The 21746-nt window shown below is 34.6% G+C and overlaps 2 protein-coding genes across 2 annotated transcripts in view; both read right to left on the reverse strand.

Annotated features, from left to right (window-relative positions):
• Window positions 1-1261: 1261 nt before the first annotated feature.
• The window catches only part of LOC140043937 (lysozyme 3-like), a gene marked incomplete at its 5' end in the record, with an annotated part of 85206 nt that continues 64721 nt past the window's right edge, over window positions 1262-21746 (reverse strand). The window contains 2 exons of the mRNA XM_072088433.1: window positions 1262-1766; window positions 2400-2567. Of these exons, the coding sequence (XP_071944534.1) occupies window positions 1552-1766; window positions 2400-2567 (383 nt within the window). The remainder of the gene's footprint in view (window positions 1767-2399; window positions 2568-21746) is intronic.
• Window positions 4635-9587, reverse strand: LOC140063652 (patched domain-containing protein 3-like). Its single transcript, XM_072110087.1, has 2 exons — window positions 8989-9587; window positions 4635-8312 (listed from the first exon to the last, which is right to left on the reverse strand). The coding sequence occupies exons 1-2, from the start codon at window positions 9470-9472 to the stop codon at window positions 6655-6657; spliced, it is 2142 nt and encodes a 713-aa protein (XP_071966188.1). The 5' UTR covers window positions 9473-9587; the 3' UTR covers window positions 4635-6654.

Below are 21746 nucleotides of genomic sequence, written 5' to 3' on the forward strand. Positions count from 1 at the left end.
TATTCCTCATAAGTGTAGAAGCTAGGCTAGTTTACCAAATAAAGGTTTCGTTGCACAATAAAAATGCATTTACAAATAATAAAAATATCTTAGTTGACAAATAAAATACAATATACGTACCAGGTATTGCTCTGTGCGCGAGCACTTCGAACTCAAGTGGTATTTAGGAACACATCCAGAAGATAAATCTATATATATAAAAGGCAAACACAAAAAGTTTGTCCGTTATGCACGTCGCGGTACAACATTTGATAGATCTGAATTCTGTACTCAACACCAATCTTGCAAAGTGCTTATTAAATAATTTGTTAAAAATACCACCTCTGAATCAAAAGGCTATCAAATAAGAAATTTCCAGAGGGCGTCATGTCATTGAAGATTAAAAGCTGAAAAACCAAAGATTGTATAGCTAATTAAGCTTGTTTTCCTGTCGATCATTGAGTTGCGTTAAGATGCATTGAGTTGCGATAACGATGATCGAGCCGGACCGCTAACATTGTTACGCTATTGTTAATAGTTTCTTGGTTCTCTCGAGCGTTGCTGGGACACGCGGACGTAAAGTATTACAAAACCAAAGACGGCCATGCGCAGTCGGGCCCGCATGAAAATTAAAAATGATACGGGTGTTTGATGCTTCAACCCAGCCTTGAAAATTCTTTCGCTGATATCTTAATCTAGGCTTATAGTTGTTATTAATCACTATATTACGTTTTATTCCACGTAGTGTTCCTCTCTGTTACGCCGTGATTGTGATCGACCGAGATCAGTGTTCCGCACTGTCACTCTAGGCCTAAGTATTCTTAAAGAGTTAACTATTGTGCTTACTTCAAATAATTTCTAGCATTATATTAGTGTACGATCATTATAATTATTACGTTTCATTCTACTTTGTTCAGTGTTCCTCTCTCCTGTTACGCCGCCCTGATTGTGAACGACCGAGTCCAGTGTTATACATTTTATTCATTGTAAGTACTCTTATACAGTTAACTACTGTGCAGCTCAGTATATATCATGTCATTACTATTTATTAGGCTGGATACTGTAAGACAATCATCAATAAAACTTTCAATTTAAATTTCTTTACAGTAAAGACGTCTTTAAAAAAATCCATATAGGCCTATAGGCCTAAATTGATAACTTCTCTCGATTGTTTTCTCAGTTGAACTCTGTACTTATTGGTTATACCCACTGGTACTGCTGCTAGTAAACTATAAAATCTGTGATAAGGACATGAATGATACATGTTTGATATATAGCCTACATTAAAAATCAATTAAAAATTACAAGTTTTGCGATTTCATCTGTCGGATAGATAAGTGCAGGATTGACAACTGTGGTAAAAAGTTATACTTTTCGGAGAAAGGTTGAATGAAGCGTTTTATGAATGAGGGTTAACAAACATGTGTATACAGTACTATAAGTTTTAATCAAATTAACCCTAAAATATGCGTAAAATTGAATTGAATATTTTCAGATAATCTTAGTCAGAGTCGTCACAACTGCCAAAGTGTGCATTAAGTCAAGTAACTTCATTATCTAGCTAGGCAGATTTTAGAGGCCTACTCTTCTTCCGAGACAGGTTGCAACGTTAAACCAGTATCCTAAAGTTTTTGAGTTTTTATAACCGTTAGGAACTCCGTTGTGGATACGTGCAAAGTCCTCGCATGTGGGATCGTGACCAATACGGCTGCTTATTGCATACCAAGCCATGTACCCTTGAACACATCTCTCACTACAATCAAACGTCTCTGTACATTTTTTCCAATCTGAAAAAAAGCCTCGATACATTCAAATGGGAGAAAAAAAAGGTTATCGATCATAAAAAGATGTGACGGTGGGCTCTGTGTTTTTTTTTCTTTTTTCTTTTTCGTGGTACATGGCTTTCGTGGTACAAGGTTTTCGCACTATTGCTATTGTGTCTTATGTTGTTAATTAGGTCTCAAGAGTCCTTCACCCAAGATTTGGGTACCCACAATTGGGGCTCACTTTTATGTCGGTTGTTCACATAATTTACGCACAAAATGGATTATCTGTATGCAAAACTTTACCGTAGTTTAGGCCTAATCAAATAGTAATAATAACATTATTAAAACAGTTTTTAAAATCTCCTTGATGAGAATAATTATAGGCCTATTTATATAATATTTTTACGCATAACGGATTACTTTTATATCCTATCCCAAACAAAATTTAGTAAATATTTACGTGGAGTATTGGAGAAAAAATTGTAACAATTATCATACGTCAAAACAATCAAAGTCTATACTTTGATACAAACAAGCCTGATCCAATGAGTAGGCCTACGTCCATACTTTGCATTTCATTTCGTATTGTATTTGATCCAAAAAAAAGAAAAGAAAACACCCCTCTATACTAAGTTATAAAAAAAACAGACTTACCTCCGTCTAGGTCCTTTCCCATCAGTTTAGCATCGTGATAATGTGGTTCCTTAATTTGGTAAGGGCCACAAGAAAACGAAACGACATCCATACGGAAAACTGGATTGGGCATTTTACAGTTTGATTCCACTTGACAAATACACTGCATACAGTTATTGGGAACTGTTCCTACATAAAAGGTATAACTCTAAAGCTCTCTCTACATTACCAAACTAGTTTGCCTAAAAAGTGTAATTTGCTCAAAAATGGTAGTGATATGTTTACATATGGTAGTGGTATGACATCACATTTTTGTCACATAAAGTTTGGTAGTGTAGACAGGGCTTTATGATACCTGTAATATTAAATAATAATTCAACAAACGCTTTTCTACAACTTTAGAAAAACAGAACTAGCGCGCATATGTTGTTGAAGCACGTGCTTGTTAATCTATATATAAATTTACATAAGGGCAAAATTCGGTAAATCGTGCCTTACTTTTACAATTTTTACTCGATGGTATATAAAGTTGGTTCGTACTTTCGGTACTGATTTTAACCACCTGATGTAACCCTGTTTACTAATTAAATTAAGTTAGATTAATTAGTTATTGACGATTAAAACGAATTTAGGTTCAACGATTTGCCCCAAATAGGGGTGTTTTCCGATCGTGGTATACACTGTCTAATGGATGTCCATCTTGAAAAATACCCGCCACAAAAATGCGAGGAGGCTTCGCATTTTCCTATCTCCTCCTACGATAATTGTTTTTAATAGATGAAAACCGGTTGAACAGCTCGAGTACAGTATCATAATGTTGAAGACAGGCCGATTTTCTTTAAAAAATACTATTTTGATAGATTTAATATACGTTTATGCAAATGTATTGATTTGAAATGAATGGAACATTCCAATCTCTGTTCCACAAGTGTCTATTCCCTCAGGCGTCGTAAAGGCAAGTACTGTATACTCATAACAGAAATTTGATCCATTTTTTTTTCAATCTGTGCTGCAGAGGTTGGATATAGATTTTTTTAAACGGATAATGAGCTAGCGTTTTCAGTCGCCGTATATTATGTACAAATCTTTATTATTGCAGTTAAACCACCCAAAGATAAATGGTTTCGTGTTAGTCTGGGCTCCAGACGGAGTTTTGTAAAAATATAAATATTTTTGCACATATGGCGTTTCATACGTGTATTACTTGAGTGTATTTTCAGACAAAAATCGCGGTCGAAATAAAAACAAATAAATAAAAAAAAGACAATAAATACAGACTTGGGGCAAGTCTAGGTTTCTTGTGTGTTCGCGGTGATCGTACTTTGGAATCGAATAAGTCTAAAGGCGGTGGAATATGTTGTTATATAAATGATAGATGGTGCTCAAATATTACAGTTATTGACAAAGTCTGCACTGCAGATTACGAATTGCTGTCACTGACACTTAGGCCTTTTTATTTGCCAAGAGAATTTTGTTGCATTGAAGTTATTGTTGTTTATGTGCCAGGATGCATTTCAATTGCTGCGGATACTATAGCTGAGCACACACATAGACTCCAAGCTCGCTCTCCTGAGAGCCCTGTCCTAATTCTAGGAGATCTGAATCAGTGTAAACTTAACTGTGTCTTACCTAATTTTAAACAGTATGTCTCATGTGCGACAGGAGGAGGAAATACACTTGATTGTTACTATTGTAATATACCGCGGGCTTATAAATCGTTCAAGTTATCTGGAATCGGTGCGTCGGATCACCAAGTTATACAGCTATTGCCAAGTTATAAACAAAAATTGAAGTCAAGTAAGGTGGACACCAAATCGATTAAATTATGGTACCCCGAACATCTTGAAAAGCTTAAGGGCTGCCTAGAGGCTACAGAATGGAGTGTCCTGATTAAAAACACTAGTGATATCCATGAACTAACTGAAACTGTGTCGTCATATATCTCTTTTTGTGAGGAATTAACAATCCCTCGTAAGCAGGTGAAATTGTACCCAAATGACAAGCCCTGGTTAGATCATAATGTTAAGGTGGCCTTAAAAGCCAAATCACTTGCATTTAAGAATAATGACCATGCTGGCCTTAAGTTAGCTAAATCAAACTTGAAATATTGTATAAAAAAAGCTAAACAGAAATTCAAGGAAAAAATTGAGAACAATTTCGCAGAGAATAAATCCAAGGAGACTTGGAATGATGTTAAATCACTAACTGGGTGTAAAAATAAAACTTCCTTTGAAATGCTCACAGGTTTCAATGATGAAAAATTGGCACGATCGTTAAATGAATTTTATTGTAGATTTGACACTAATAATTTTGAGGAAGTGACCCTCACTTTTTGTAATAATTTAGATACCGGAAGTAATCCTGTTAACATCTCAGTCGAAGATGTTACACAGCTCTTTCGTAAAATTAAAATTAGGAAAGCAGCTGGTCCCGATGGACTAGCAGGTATTTTAATTAGAGAATGTGCAACTCAAATATCCCCCATTTTTCAACATATTTTTCAGCTAACACTAAAATCAGGTGTTATTCCCTCCATTTGGAAACATTCATTAATTGTCCCCGTTCCTAAATTGTCTACTGTAAACAACTTGAATGATTACCGACCAATCGCCTTGACCTCTCTGATCATTAAGTGTTTAGAGAGATTCATTGTAAATTTAATTAAGCCTATTGTAGAACCAAAACTTGTTGCCATGCAGTTCGCATACAGGGCGCATCGTGGTGTGGAGGATGCTACAGCAACCCTTGTCCACTATATCAAAAAGCATCTTGAAACCTCTAACTCTTCTTTTTATCGACTTTTCCTCTGCTTTCAACACCTTGCAAAGTCACGTATTTCTTCCTAAACTTCTTAATTTTGGTATTAACCCATATCTTATTCTTTGGATCCGAAATTTTCTCCACCTTAGATCCCAACAGGTTATTGTAAATAAAACATCTTCTCCTATCATCTTTAATAGCACTGGTTCTCCACAGGGGTGTGTCCTTTCCCCCATGCTGTACATTCTCTACACTGACGATTGTCGTGCCCTGTATGATAACTGCATGGCAATCAAATACGCTGATGACACTGTTCTTGTTAGTCTTATAAATAATAACCAATCTGTTAATAATTACTATAATGCTGTAAACCATTTCACTAATTGGTGTAAAGACCATTACCTTAAAATTAATTTAAACAAAACATGTGAATTGATATTTGATTTTAGGACAAAAAAGAGGTCAGTTCATGAGCCCCTTAATATAGGAAATGAGTTAATTAAAGTTGTCCCAGAGTATAAATATCTTGGAACTATAATAGACGAAAAAGCTGGACTGGTGTAATAGCATTAAAAAACTCTATAAAAAAGGACAACAACGGCTATATCTGTTAAGACAACTTAGGAAATTTAATGTTAGTAAACAAATTCTTATACTGTTCTACCAGTCAACCATACTTAGTGTTATATCTTTTTGTAGAATTATCTGGGTGGCTTGTTTATATGAAAAAGATAAGGAACTATTAAATAAAATTACCAGAACGGCTGGGCTGGTCATTGGAGTTGATGTATCCGTTCTTAATTTCAACTACGATGCAGGTGTTCTCTCCTTGGTAAAACGTATACTCTCCCAAACAGACCACCCGCTCCATAAGGAATACATTTTTCTTCCATCAAATATTCGCATCCGTCTGCCTCGAAGCCGTACTAAACGCTACAATAAATCATTTGTCCCACAGTCTATTGTCACCTATAACAAACTTGTCCAGCGCTAACTCATGGAGAGAACACCTGGATCGTAGACTTTTTGATATTTTTATTGTGATTTTCTATATTGACTGTTTTCTGCATGTACGTATATTGTTATTATCTCTGCAGTGTATATAAGAGGAATTTCTAATGTATTTTTATATTGGACCAAATAAAGAATAATAATTCCACCATGTCTGATAACCTAACAGGTACTGTAGATGGTAAATAGAAATTCATTCATTATATGTAATATTAAAGTATTCACTATATTATTTTATTTGAGATGTAGAGGTTCGTTAATCCCATCAATTAATATTTGATAAATAGTCTACAGTAGCTACATTTAGCCTAATTTAAAACCTATACGTTTACATTCATTTCTTTTAAACCACTGTTCTTAGTGACTCTTTCCAGAGCATTGGAATTGCAAGGAGCTCAATTCTCCACCTTTTTTGGGAGACATATGTCTGTACTCCACGAGGCAATGGGAATTCTTTCCCAATCTTCACTTACCAATTCCACCATACGGAGGATTTTTATGCATGTTAAATGCAGTGAGTATTTCTTTCATTCACGGTTATTGTAAGAGGGGTTGTTGTAGTTCCTGCGTTTTCTGTTGACCTTTCTTTAGGCTCCATGTCAGCTACAACACCACTCTTTGCACTACCCCCAAGGAATGTTAAAATAACTGGGAGGAAAAACATACTATGAAGTAAACCAAAAACGATAACTAAAAACAAAGTCTTGAAAAACGTACGGAATATGTAACCATTGGACATTGAAAGCACAGATATTCCAAACAAAGTGGACAGAGCTCCTTGGAGAATCGGCATGCCCAATGTAAATAGAGTTTTAATGATTCGGGCATTTTTCGAAACACCATCTGAAACTGTGAACGTGTAAGCAATATGGGCTGAAAAATCAACACTAAACCCAATGCATAGAATGATATTAATCATAGAGATTGAGTCCAAGTTGACACCCCAGTGGCTCATAAACCCAACTACCCCTGCCTCTATAGATAGGATACACAACACTACCCACACAGAACAAATCGGTTGAGGGATGAAGATCAAAGATACCAGCATCATTGAAGCTAGAGCAATACCAAGATTTTGAAGTGTGTTTGGTAAGACTGCTGTGTACTGATCGAAGAAAATAAAGGCTGGGTGATATACTGTGATGTCGTACTTTGATTGGTCGGCCTTGTCACGCATATCAGACATCATATCTCGTTCCCTATTCGATGTATTGATGTCTTTAGTTATTACTAGGCATCTTGATGCGATGATAACCCCATTTTCTCCAAACGTGACGTCTAAAGAAAAATGTTCGAATGCAGGATTTGCAAGGAATTCGTACCTTAAAACGTGTAATAGTACATCAGTGTCGCTATCGTTAGATATGTCTCGAACATTAAGGTATCTGATGAAACTTCTCAGCCAGCAATCCGTCATGTCTTTTCCGTATGCATATTCTGAGTTCTCAAAAACTTCGAGTGTACTCAAAAGGTCATCGTTAACAACAGGTTTCAAACAATTCAGTTCTTCTGGAAATAAAACAAACACAACTGGTCCATACATTTTAAAATATTGTTCTTCTACGTCATAAAATGGTTTCACGTAAGAGTCATCCAATGCCAGATTTTGTAGTTGTAAGCCCTGCTGAAGATGTATTATTCCCCATATTGACATTCCAATGTATGCGATATAGATGATAATCACAGCAGCCTTAGTAACTGAATGAGTGATGAATGGACCGAAGAAATCTCTGAAGAAAACCATGACGACATGAGGAGATTCTTCTCTTGTATTGCCACTTCTTTTCCGAGATGGACCTCCAGAGCAACATATTGCATAACACTTGTTCGGAGAGTCATCCTCTGGTTTAACCCTTAAACACGTACCATAATGTCGATTTGCTCTTTCTCGTTTCCCGCTAATTGCCATACATGCTGCAAAGAATGTCACCTGGTATAAGTAATCAAATACAACGGCAAGACCTGTGTACGCGCAGAAAATGCGCACGGATGGAAATACCGCTAAAACGCCGACACCAAATGCAAGAGCGTCTGTGACACTAGTAATGGTTATGGATAGAGCGGCCTCAGACATGGCTTCCCCCATACGTTCTTCAACTTTCCCCCTAATATTCGTCTTTCTCCATGATGCTAGCATGATAAACATATCATCCACACCAATACCTATAAATATAAATACCAGTTTAAACGAATAGTATGGCTTATTGTATATGATATGTGCACTTTCAATGAGAATAGGTTTAATTTTACTGTATTTAGAATAACTTCCTGTAACACCTATGTTGACTACGGGAATTAAACAGGATGCTGAACTCACCTTGCCAAGATACAACCTTAATCTTAGAATTGCCTGTGTGCGACAAATTCATACTATAGTTGCGGATACGTACAACTTTCTCGGTTTATGTTTAGGGGTGTTGGACTGATCGTGTCACAACCAAACATAAACCTTTAACATAATAGAGCTTATAGTATTCTGTTGTTAGTATTTTTTATTAGGGAGCTTTCAATTTGCGTATACCGACAACACTGTTAATTTATTGTGCGCATGTGGAGATATTGTAACATGTGTCCTCGCTCTCCACATCGACGCACGCATGTTTAGGTATAAATGACGACCAACAACACATCGATTGACCTGACCTACATTGGTCGACGGTTGTCGGAAATCGAAAGCTTCTTTATTTCGGCCACTCAATGCAGAATTCTCTGAAATTATGGCAAACCAACAAGGACAATAACTATTGTTTTTGGCCACTATAAATCTTGTAAATGTACTGTGTGATTTCTAGAAATCTATGGCATTGAAGATATTAAATAAAAAATGCAATTTACTTACTTAGAATGAGAATTGGCGTGGTGGCAACAATATCAATGAACGGCACTCTGCAATACATGAGGAAACCAAACGCCGATACTACTGCAAAGCCCGCAGACACAACACCCATCAATGCCAACCATGGTTTGTTCTGAACGTTATCAAGACGAATGCTGGACCAGATTGCAAAGTTTATAATAATCGTAAAAGTAATTGTAAATGAAGTAAATACCGAATCGCTGGCGTGTTCCAGTTCAAGTTCGAGAGAACGCGATGTGTATCGGTAAACTACAACCAAGTTTTCATCATAATTCTCTATAATTTCCAGAAATGCATCTTCCCATTTGTCGGCAGTTATATCATCTCTCCGGAGGTAAAAGTTTAACTGGATTGCGGCGGCTGTGCTAATGACATCTGTGTTGACTTTAAGCTCAACACCACCTAATGAGCTACCAATAAACACATCTTCATATACGGGATAAGTAACATTTTTCTCTCCTTTCATAGAAGAACCTTTAGGAAAGGTGTAAACAAAGCCATCCGTTTGACATTCTCTTAACCACTGCAGACATATATCTTCAAACTTTACCACACCATTCGAGTCGGTTACTGAAATGTTTTGCACAATTTCAATTAACGTGTACACCTCTTGATATAATTTCTTCTTTGATTACATTACCTCCGTCTCTTGCCACTAATATCATCCTTCCGTATCGGCCTAGCGTTGTAAGGCGGTTAAAAGTTAGGCCTACGTTTTCATCATAAATAAAAACATCTTCAACAGCATTACGCTCGTCTCTAGATCGTCCGTCTCTAGGTGTAAACAATTTTTCAACATCTGTCTGTTTTTCGAGGTATATCATACCACAACCAAGTGTGATAGTAATTAAAACGGGTACAATTAAGAACGGGATGGGATGACGAGAAATAAATTTGCCATAGCGTTTATAGAATGAAACAAGTCGTTTTTCTATGTAATCAATGTGCACCATCTTGATGTATTGCAACATAAATAATACGACTAGCTCTTTACTAGCAATCGTTTTGCGACGCAATGAGTCATAGCAATAAACACTCCACGATGACGTAAACACACAGACTAAAATAAAATGGGAAAATCCCGAACAGTTGGCGAGATTCCAAAGCCTGATGTGCATTATTCTACAATAAAAAATGTGTAGGCCTATTTGCTGAGACTATTAGACAAAAATATAATATTTATTTGTTATATTATGTTGGTGATAATAGATAATGTGTCACTAACCCTGTCTCATGCTTCTTCTTTCACTTGCACTGGCGTACCATGATACTTCCATTATGTCTTTTACATTTTTTGTAGATTTAATTTTTCATTAATCGGGTTTTTTATGTTTAGTTTATGTTAGTTTTAAGGTTGGGATAATAAACTGTGTTTACTTTTTGCTTACCCTTTTGCCATACTTAATATCTTTTTGCAATACAAGTTGATTACATCCTGTAATAATCCACATTTACTTGTTGAAAATACTGATATTTTAATTTTTGCACTTTGATTAAAGTACTATTATGACGGATATTTTTTGGATTTTGTATTTTATGAATTACCAATTAATCAATGACCTATCAGATAGGTGGTAATCTCCCATAACAGAGTTATTTTTTGTGAACCAGTTCACCCCTACTCGTGTACAATAGTGAACTGGGTTCTTTAGAGTGCACACGAATAAAACGTTTAAACATATGTAGATGAGGGTGCGTAGAAAGCGACGACCTCGAATTGGACGACCCCAACGACCCGGGCAACCTCGAATTGGACGACCTAGAATTGGACGACCCATAACACGAACCCGACGACCCCTATAATAGCCTAGGCCTAGCCTAGCCTAGGCCTAAGTATATGGTATAACATCCCGAAGCCGAACATAACCAAAGATCTTTCAACCATACCTTATATAATACTCGCAAGCAAGTAATTGATTGAAAAAATACAGAAATATCGCCATTTGATACTGAATGTGTCGACACGAACAAACGAACAGATATGGAACGCCAAGAGTGCATCATTAAAACTGCATTCGACTCGATTAGCACACGAAATATCATAAACATGGCAAACCAGGCCCCTTTTTCAGCGGCAGGTAAGGTTTGACCATGGAGGTACTCCATGGTTTGACCAGCTCCATGGTTTGACCATTTTTATACCTCCATGGTTTGACCGTATACAATGCATGTGTGAAATGTAAAGCTTTCTTATGGCCCCGCTTATGCAGTCGAGACGCAGAGTTGCGTGACCTCGAAATTATCACAATCTCGAAATTTGAATCGCCGCCATTGCTACCGGCGATCGAGAGAAAAAAGTTCTGAATTTCCGTGTAAAATTATGAGATTTTATTAACGATTTACAGGGTATTTTGTATTTATAAATAATATTTAAGGGATTTTACCTGTATAGAATTCAAAAATTCGATCATATTTAGCCTAGCCAAGTGAAAGTTTGTGGCGACCTTAGCGTAGGCTAGCGGCGACTGGCGTAGTGATGAGTAACTTTAGTCGAAAAAAATTTAATAACTCACTGAAAATCGTATGAACAGTCACGGATTTTAGGTATATGACGTAAATATATATTCCAAACATTTCTACCAAAGGAAATCGTTAAACTCTCTTGAAGAAAAAAACGGCTGGATTCGTTTGAGTGAAGCGAATGAATTCTGAAATAGCAGCCATTTTCCGACGAGAGAAATGACGTAATGGCAATAGCCTTACAGCACCAGACGGCTTAAAATGACGTCATGGCATTAGTCGTAGGGGAACCAGACTGCTTTTAATAAAAACTGTCAAGGTCCGACTGCATTACAGTATTTATGTGATTTAATTTTAAATTCCATTTATTATTGTTATTAATTAATAAATATTAATTTACAATGCACAATCCATCACTGCAATCATCACACCACAAATTCTTCAAAAACTACATAATAAAAATAAAACACAAAGAAGAATTTTTTAAATTTATACTTTATTTTATTTCAACTCATAACTGTTGTATGATAAAAATTATCATTAACAAACTATCCTAAAATATACAAAAATGATTCTGGTAGAGTTATAAAACATTAAAAGTGTAATTTTAACTGAATGAATCTCTTTGGTATATTTTGGAGAACTGAGAAACATGTAACCTAATACAATTATGCAGCACGAATTTAAACATAAATACGATAACATTTAAAAAGACTAGATAGAAGTTAAATGCTGATAAAATAAATAAATATATATACTGTAATTATTATGCACTATACAATATTTACACTACCATGATGAAAGCTATACGGCAATATAACTGGAACAAATACTGGTTTATAAACTTATTTAAATTAGTTTGGATTAAGTAATTTCCAATAAAATGGAAATTGAATATAAAAACAAAACAGAAACCAGCCACCTGCTGAAATTTCTTAAATTTTTGTTTTTAAATAGCACCTATATTATTATTATTGAAATTAATCCTAGACAATGCAGAATGTAACGAGATGTTTTTATTTTTTTATGGCAAAGTATTGGCATAAATACTTTCAAAATTATACTGCATGTAAAAATACTATTTTTATACTATTCTAAGACAAACAAATCTAATTATTATAATATTATTAAATAAAATCAAATATATCATATAGTTCTATAACTTATTTACATAGCACACATATTAAACTTGATATAAATTGGCGTAGTAAATGCACATGAAAGTTGGTTCACAACAGTAAGCAGACATTCTGGCTTGATACGGTATGCTGACTAATTGAGGTGATCAAACGCTGGCATCCAAACACCTGCAAAATAAAATGAAAATATTACAGTATCATTGTATACTTCCTTTATAGGTTTATTTTAGTACATCTGGTGAGCTTGGTACCATCGATTTCTGGCCGAGTGTTGAACACTCCAGCTGGCCTAGCATCAGCATAATAGCCTGGGCAGGAGCCGGCTGACTGGCTCTTCTCTGACTAGCTGCTAGGTCTAGATAGTATGCTCTACAGCTGGGACTAGGCCTAGGTGCATATAATAAAAAAAATTACAAATTTAGTTCCAATAGCATAGGGTAATTACTAATAGTTCAATCCGTACGAAATAACTATATAGGAAACTTCTAACCAGATCGGCCTAGCTAGCCCTAGTGGACAGTTGATCCGCCCTACTACTAGTTACAGTAGGCCGGCCCTATTTCTATATACAGACCGAAATCTCAATGTATTTTATTCAGTTTATAATTACAAATTTCCCCAAAATATAACTTCAAATAACATTATAATTGCGTGATAATCAATAAATAGTCGATCAAAACCTAATATGTCAAACCAAAGCCCCGTGATTGGTAAAGATTGATCTGTTAAAGCACAGGCGCTATCTACGATATAGCTAAGGAATACATACAAAGATGGCGGCGGCCCGAAAAAAGTGACTGCTCAACTTGCACTAAATTTTAATAGTTCTCATGAATGAACAGGGCCAAATCTTTCTCAGAATATGTATTATATGTGTATTGAACACATACTAGAATGTTATTAATTTTGGCTTGTGAAGAAAAAATCGGCTGGTTTGTTTCAAACCAAAACAAACCAGAATCAAAACTTACCTCACGTGAGCCCTCGACAGCTACGATTTCGAAAAATGGACGCCGATTTAAATGTCCGTCCTTTTATACGAAAAAAAGTCGGCGGGAAGATTCTTTCTATATTTGGTAAGCCTTTACCATATTTGGCAAGTGAATTAGGTTCCTGATTGGTGAAATTTTACTGGATTTCTGAAGGCTCTTCCATGCAAAAATTCATCGCGGTTCGTCGCTAAGTGTAAACAATTTCTACTTCCTAGTATAAAAATGGCGCATGCGCAGGGGAAAATTAGCGATTTAACGGTCATTTGAGCACTCTGCGTCTCGACTGTATGGCCCTCCCCATGCAGGATTAGGCCAAGTTGAGCCGCCGACAAGTTGAGGCGCCGCCAGAAAAACGTTATTTTCTATGAAACGCCAAATGCTTACTTTCGCCGGTGCTCGTTTCTATTTAATAGAAGTTCTATTTATATTAATTATTAGATATAACGATGTATATTCCAAAGTTTATATATCACGGTTTTTAGTATATATTATTAAATATTATAATTAAAGAGAAATAATTATGAATATCTGACTTGTATTGTAGATTCCAAAATATAAGGCCTAAAACCTGACCGAAAATGATCGTTTTTAGCCAAAAAATGACGTAAACATGTTGCCCTCTCAGGCGGCAGTTGAAGTAAAATAATTGCATAAAATCACCGTTTTTTAGTAAAATATTTTGTGTATTAACATTGTAAAATTCAATAAAATATGATATTAAAAGATAGTAAATAAAAAATAATTATTATTTAACCTCATTCGAAGAATATCAATACTCTATTAGTCCTGAGAGACAACGTGATTTTACGTGGTAGGCATACACGCGAGAAAAATATTATGGAGTGCACTGCATTTTTACCTTGAAAGATTAAAAACAATTAAATTATTAAATATGACTACTTTCCTTTGCTGTTTCAAACCAACAAAATTGTAGTATGTAATTATTATTTATTTTCATGACACAATAAACCTAAAGACCATGAACTTATGTAGGGCCTACTAGGACACCACTCTATCACTACGCGAAATGTCGTAAAAGACGCACTGGCCGTTTCATAGAAATTACCGGCGGCTCAACTTGTCGGCGGCCCAACCGGTCATATCCCCCCATGCACATGTTACGCTGCTTGGTAGGCCTATAATGTTCGTTATAAGAAGACGAGATGTAATTATACGTCCATGGTTTAACCATGTATTGTATAATATTTATTTCTTTTTAATTTATTTTTAATATGTCAAATGCAGTTTTAATGATGCACTCTTGGCGTTCCATATCTTTTCGTTTGTTCGTGTCGACACAATCAGTTTCAAATGGCGATATTTCTGTATTTTTTCAATCAATTGCTTGCTTGCGAGTATTATATAATAAGGTATAGTTTAAAGATCTTTGGCTATGTTCGGCTTTGGGATGTTATTCCACACTTAGGCCTAGGCTAGGCTAGGCTAGGCTATAGGGGTCGTCGGTTTCGTGTTATGGGTCGTTCAATTCGAGGTCGTTCAATTCGAGGTCGCCCGGGTCGTTGGGGTCGTCCAATTCGAGGTCGTCGCTTTCTACACACCCATGTAGATGATGCCTTTTAATGGAATATTTCTATGTGTTTTGTAGTTCAGCCCCAATTATTCTAAATTATTATAGGAATACAACAGCAAAATTCTATTCAACTGTTGCTTCCTGATATTCCATACAATTCGTCTACTGGGTAAGAATAGATATGGTGTTTTGTTTCAAATAATTGTACCTCTAGTCACTAGCATACGAGAACAATAAAACCAGAATTACTAAATTTAAAACAATTACAAAAAGGTGAGTATCATCATCATTTATGATAGTTTTAATTTTTTTGCAGCACCAGTTTATTATAAATATTTACTATATTTACTACTTTTTTTAATACCAATGCATTTTTTAGCTTCTGTTGTTACTTTTTTTTAAATTTTATTTTATCAACCAATAGCTAAAATACTCTGTACGAGAGTATGATAAAATAACTTTACATTTTTGTTATCCATTTTCATTGCAACAAGACACGTCTAGGGTAATAGTAATATGAGCAGTTTGCTGTTAATTCGCCTTTATCTACAGATACCTTTGGAACAATCGAGTGGAGATAAGTGCAGCCTGTTGCTGAACCCATCTGGTTCCGTTGCTTTGTTATCTTAGAAAATAATCACCTAATATTACATTCATCTATCATAATTCTTTCTACATCTTAATCGTTAATCTCAATTTAATTTATTTGTGAAATAATAAATGAAATAATGAAAGCCGTTTTTATTACAATATGTTTTTTAATTCATTAAAGACCCCTTTAAAAAAAACAATTTTTATGGCAAGATCATGTCACCTCAAAAGGTGATGTAGGCCTACACTGTTAGAATTATAGTCGTATCATTAAATTACCATTGTTCAAACACGTCCCAGTTGGTTGATTCAGTAAAATGGTGAATTATTGTCAAAACAGCCGCGCAATTCAGCTATCGCTTCTTCATTCCATTCGGAATTTCCTAATTACGGAAATAGCTTAATATCCTCCTTCAACGTTTTCATAGCAAAGATCAAGATGGCGTCGTTTCTTGTGGGTTTATCATATTGCATATACGAGGGTAGAGTAAAATGCATTATGCACTTTGAAATATTCTATTTTAAGATGTTAGCATTGGGATAGTTTGTCTCGAGACAGTTACTTCTTTTATAATTTTGTCGTTCGCAATTGTGGCGTTTTGGATGTATATTTAACATTAATGTTGCTAAAATCCCTGAAAAGATAACAGGGCCGCAAACCTACGACGATAAGTAATTCGGTATCTGGAGTAAAAAGTCTTTTTTTAACTGTCCAGTTACGTATACGTTACCACACCATTGGCTATTAATGCATACTCTATACCGCCTTTCGATTTCCCTAATTGTATATACCTTATAAAGATTAAACTCATAATTAGATTCAGGAAAGAAAAAAAAATAAATGCACAAAACCAACTGAAAGAAAAATGTAAAAATACAATATTGTTGAAACATTGCTTGTCCTTTTCAATGTAATGACATCTACACTTATTCCTCCAGTAGGTACTTTTAGTTTTAACTTTTTCTACATTTGTGTTGTTTATGGTGATCGGATCAATCCTATGTTGCCCTCTGCGAAAGTAAAACATAATTTATTTTGTCTTTTTAATATTAATATTACGATAGCTATTTTTGCACAAGTCATTTCATTGCACCAGCTAATTCAATTATACTATACTTAACTAAAACATAATAAATAGTAAATATGTTTAATGTAAGGTATATCATGTTAATGAATACTCTATTTACAGTTATACATTAGTAGTACCAGACTGGTATTTAAATATTTAACATTTTGGTACGTGAAGCTTGTTTTATATAGCTTTTGCAACACATGTCAAATATTTCATTTACTTTATTAACAATTACTGGTTGCGTCCCAGTAGGAAGACTAGTGTCACTTCCTAGGTTAGTAATACAGTACTATAAATATATAACATACATATAATCTTTAACATATCAAACTCTTGTTCATAAAAAAATATCACAAGTATGTGTATTTTGCAATTATTTAAGTCGTTTCCATTGAAAATCATTAGGAAATTGTATTTTTGTCATAAATCAACTTTCTTTACGACGCTTTGTAAACAAACCTCTAACCCGAATCACGTCATGTTTGCTACCTATCTGTTGTAAACAAACCTCTAACCCGAATCACGTCATGTTTGCTACCTATCTGTTCGAAAGTATATCAGCTACCATAATATTTTGTTCTTTCTTTTTTTTAATCTAGCCAATGGAAATTGGTTTTTATTAAGGTGTTAAGTTGATGAAATTTCTAACAAGAATTTGTGAATCCTTAACTGTGATTGGCTATAGAAATAATTTACGCTCTCTGAAACAGCTTGATTTCCATTTCCCCGTAACTTTAACGATCGACAATAAAAAATGTCCGGAAATCATGATATTCTATCCCTCAGTTTACTAAACGATTTAATATTTACTACTACGGTTATGTACAATAGAGGTAGGCATATTTATGGTGTTTATAGAGCGCCCCCGGCTCTATGAGATTCAAACATATTAGTTAACTAAGTAGTAAGTAAGTACTAAGTAGCTCAGCTAAACGTTCACCTTTACAACAATGTGGTTTCGCAAGTGGTTAACTACCCCCTAGGTGATGGAAAAAGAGAAAAGGTTAAAAGAGTAGTTCTTAGGAACGAATATGAATGTGGTGGTGTTAAAGTGCCTGACTTTAAAAATATCTTGGCTTAACAATGATGATTCAAAGTGGAAATGTCTGCCAAACTCGTATTTCAATAGAATAGCCCCAAAAGATATTATTGAAAACATATAATTATATTGATAAGAAAAATACTATTTTTAAAGCCATACCCGATTTCTATAAATCTATACTATGTATTTTAGTCAAACTTAATTGTGGTATGACTAAACGTCAATTATGTTATGATGATATATTACATCAACAACTTTGGTATAACAAAATTTTATACAATGACATATCATTATTTTTTAGAAACTGGATAAGGTCAGGTGTGCGAAATATTAATGATATTGTAATTGAGAATAGGTTCATTAACGCAAATGAATTACTTGATATGCTTAGGTACAACTCAAACTGGATTGAAGAATGGCAAATTGTATTAAACGCAATTCCAAAAGATTGGAAAGAGAAGTGGGAAATTAACATATTTTAACATAGAGAACGATTGGTCTCTAACATGGAAATAAACTTAAACAGTTGAATATCAAACTACTGCATTGTATAACACCTACCAAAAGAAGGCTCTTAAAATGGAAAATAAGTAACACAGATACTTGCTTACAATGCAACGTATTAGAGGATGATGCCCATTTCTTTATGAATGCACTGAAGTAAAACCCTTATGGGATTATATTAACGTTTACACCATACATAAATTTGGGATCGAGACAAAATATTAAAACATTGTGCTAGGTACAGGAAACAATTATGTCGACCACATGTTTTCTATTGGATGTATCTGCGTTTACAAAGCACATACGGTACTTTAAAAAAAGGAAAACCAAATGGACCGGATCACTGTCTCGTCTTTTTATGGCGAAAAAAAAATAGATCTTACCTTAACCGCCTGTTATAATTTACATTTATGTGAATCTGATTATTTAAAATATGTATGCATGAGTTATGTACTACAGGTATAAAAATACAGATATTTACATCATATTGTTGTATAATACCCATAGGCAGTTTCATTTGTTCTTATATGAAGTATGAATAAAAAAAAAATTGTATAAATTAATATTGAAAACAAAAAATAAACGTAACGCAACATAAGTAACGCACGAGAAGATAAGCAAACAAATATAACGATGAGACATAAAACTAAACACAAGAGTAAGAAAAGCATTTTTAATATTTTTGTTTATTTTTTATATTCGTATTTTAAAATAATGTATATAGTCTGTATATAGGGTATAAATGAATTACGAAAAATATATAGAAAAAATACATACCGAAAACAATTATTTAACATTAGTAAATGTATCTTTTACAGTAGGCCTACATTATTAGTTAAGTGTTTATAATTTTAGATGTTGAGAATTATAGAACAAAACAATATTAGAAAATTATGAAAAAAGGTGGATAACAGAAAAGAAATATTATTGTTCTGATTCTAAGAACAGTAACATTGATAAAATCACATAATGTAAAATATATTATATATATATATATATAAATCCAAAGGCAAATTACTGAAAAAATGACAATGCTGTGGGTATCAGTGGCTGGATCTCAATGGAGATACAACACAAAAAAAAGCGAAAAGCTAAATCAAAACGATAAATAAACAGCCAGAAAAGTTACACTAGCCCTTCATCAGTGTTCAAAAGTATTATATATAAACCAAACAAAAGTGAGAATAACAATGTTATTATTATTATTAGAAAAAATTGTATTAATCTGTTGAAGATGAAATGAATACATAGTACCGGTAGGACAAATATCTCATAGGACAACTAACCTTAACCCTCCCCAATCCATTTTATCAGCGCCCCTGTTTACCATGCTTGCAAAAGAATATTAACAACCGGTAGAGGTAAATTAATTACTACTTTTGTCATATTTTATTACCTTTGCATTTTCTTTATCCTATTTTGAGGAGTGAACATGAGTAGAAAACAGTGAAAAGGTTACAATTGTAGGCATATGATGCAGATATGGAGATGGTGTGGCAGGTCCACGGGAAATATGGCGTATGTTGAAGGAGATTAGAGACTGTACAACAATCATCCCGCAGAGCGATTTGACAAATCGTCATTCTTTTTTCCTGATAATAAATAAAAGAAAAGTAAATTGTACACAGAACGTGGCGGTTACCTGAAGCAAGATCATTTTATGCTTGATCGCTTTCACAGCTGTTTCAACTAGTGTTAAGATATTGGAAAAAGTCAAGCGCCCTCAGTGTTTGCAGACGAAGCTCCCCGAGTCGTGCGAACATATAATTTTTGTTTACAAACCATTATTTTTCGCTATCGTGACTTTTTATGTAGTAAACACATTTTATACAAAACCAAACGATTAAAAAAAAAGTGTATGTTCAATTTTATTGTTTCTTTACTATAAATTAATAAATAAACGACGATATTGTCCATTTTACTGAAATAATCTCCCGCACATAAACCATGGAAGTCGAGATGAACTGTGTAATGAAATAGTATACAATCGTAAGAAGAAAATATCATTGTATTCTTTACTTATTTTTTGGATATAATTCATTTTTTTTTTTAAAGAACGAATTAGAATATAGTCAATCTTTATTATATAAACAAAATAATACAATTATACATTGTTATTGTTATCGGCGAGAAAACGGCTTAGAATGTGCGTTGACGCCCGCGATGACCGTGACAGTAAAGTTGGCCTAGAATGAAGCTAGGCCGAAACATAGAAAATTCGTAATAGTAAAACCTTTAATTATCCTACGCCAGTAAGGCAAAAGGCACACCACAATAAAGACCGGACACGTAAGACTCAAGTAGAATAAGATCTTTATTCGTCAAAACCAAATATCACAACAATAACATAACAACCAGCGGCCATGATATATGTGTCAACCCAGATAGGGGGCGCTAGACTGGCGTAATCATTTTTTTTCTCTTCTCGTAAAACACAAAAGTCAAAAACAAAACAAAGCAAGCAGAAGAACTCAAAATCTAAATTGAATGGTCGAAATTGACTAGGAAATCTGCGTGAAAGTGTGGATGTGCGATGAGACAACTGTGCTGGAACTTCCATTGGTGATTCTTCCGGGGTCTGAATGGATGATGACTTGTCGTTCACCTCATTAAGAGAGGCTGAAAGAGTTGACGGTACCTCGGGTGGAGGAAATGGAGTCGACGGATCAGCTGTGAAATCAGGTTCTTCATCAGAGGTGTCGCAGTGGCATTGTGAGGTTGGTGTGGGATGGGACATGTAATGTATGTGAACCACCGGTGAACAACGGTAAATAGCCACAACGGTACAACTCGCAATTAATGTAAAAATAAATTTAATAATCTTTGACAAACAATTCTTTCTTTTATAATCCAACCCCCCCCCCCCCCTAAAAAAAAACCCACAAAAAAAACCCCAACCAATTCTCAAACAATGATCGACCTTTACAGTATCCCTATTCCCAATACACTTTATGCACTTTCCCAAATTTCCCAATCCTTCCAGACAAAATATCAACAATCTTCTTATTGTCAAATAAATCCCAGAAACCCCCTTTCAAATACAATAACATCCCAATTAAACATATAATAAAGGTCCACAATTTCGTTACTTCTTGTCTTCTTCTGTCTCGATGCTGACACAAAACAAATTAGAAAGATAAAAGTTAAAACGATTCTGCAACTAAACAACTACCACGCCTCTGCTCCCGTTTCGCTGGTATAACCAATTATAATTCTTCCCAAACTGCAACTCCTTCCTGACATATAAATAAATTAAATATAAAGTTAAAATGTTTCTTGATGTCGTTCTGCACTGCAATCCGCTCCCCGATCAATTATTTATTTCTCCTTTTCCACGTCAAATAATATCAGTATCAATAAAGTTAGTCTTCAATACTTTCAGCAATTAATTCTGCTATTTCCAACAGT

This window comes from Antedon mediterranea, chromosome 1 (assembly GCF_964355755.1).
Source record: "Antedon mediterranea chromosome 1, ecAntMedi1.1, whole genome shotgun sequence".
NCBI classification, from domain to species: Eukaryota; Metazoa; Echinodermata; class Crinoidea; order Comatulida; family Antedonidae; genus Antedon; species Antedon mediterranea.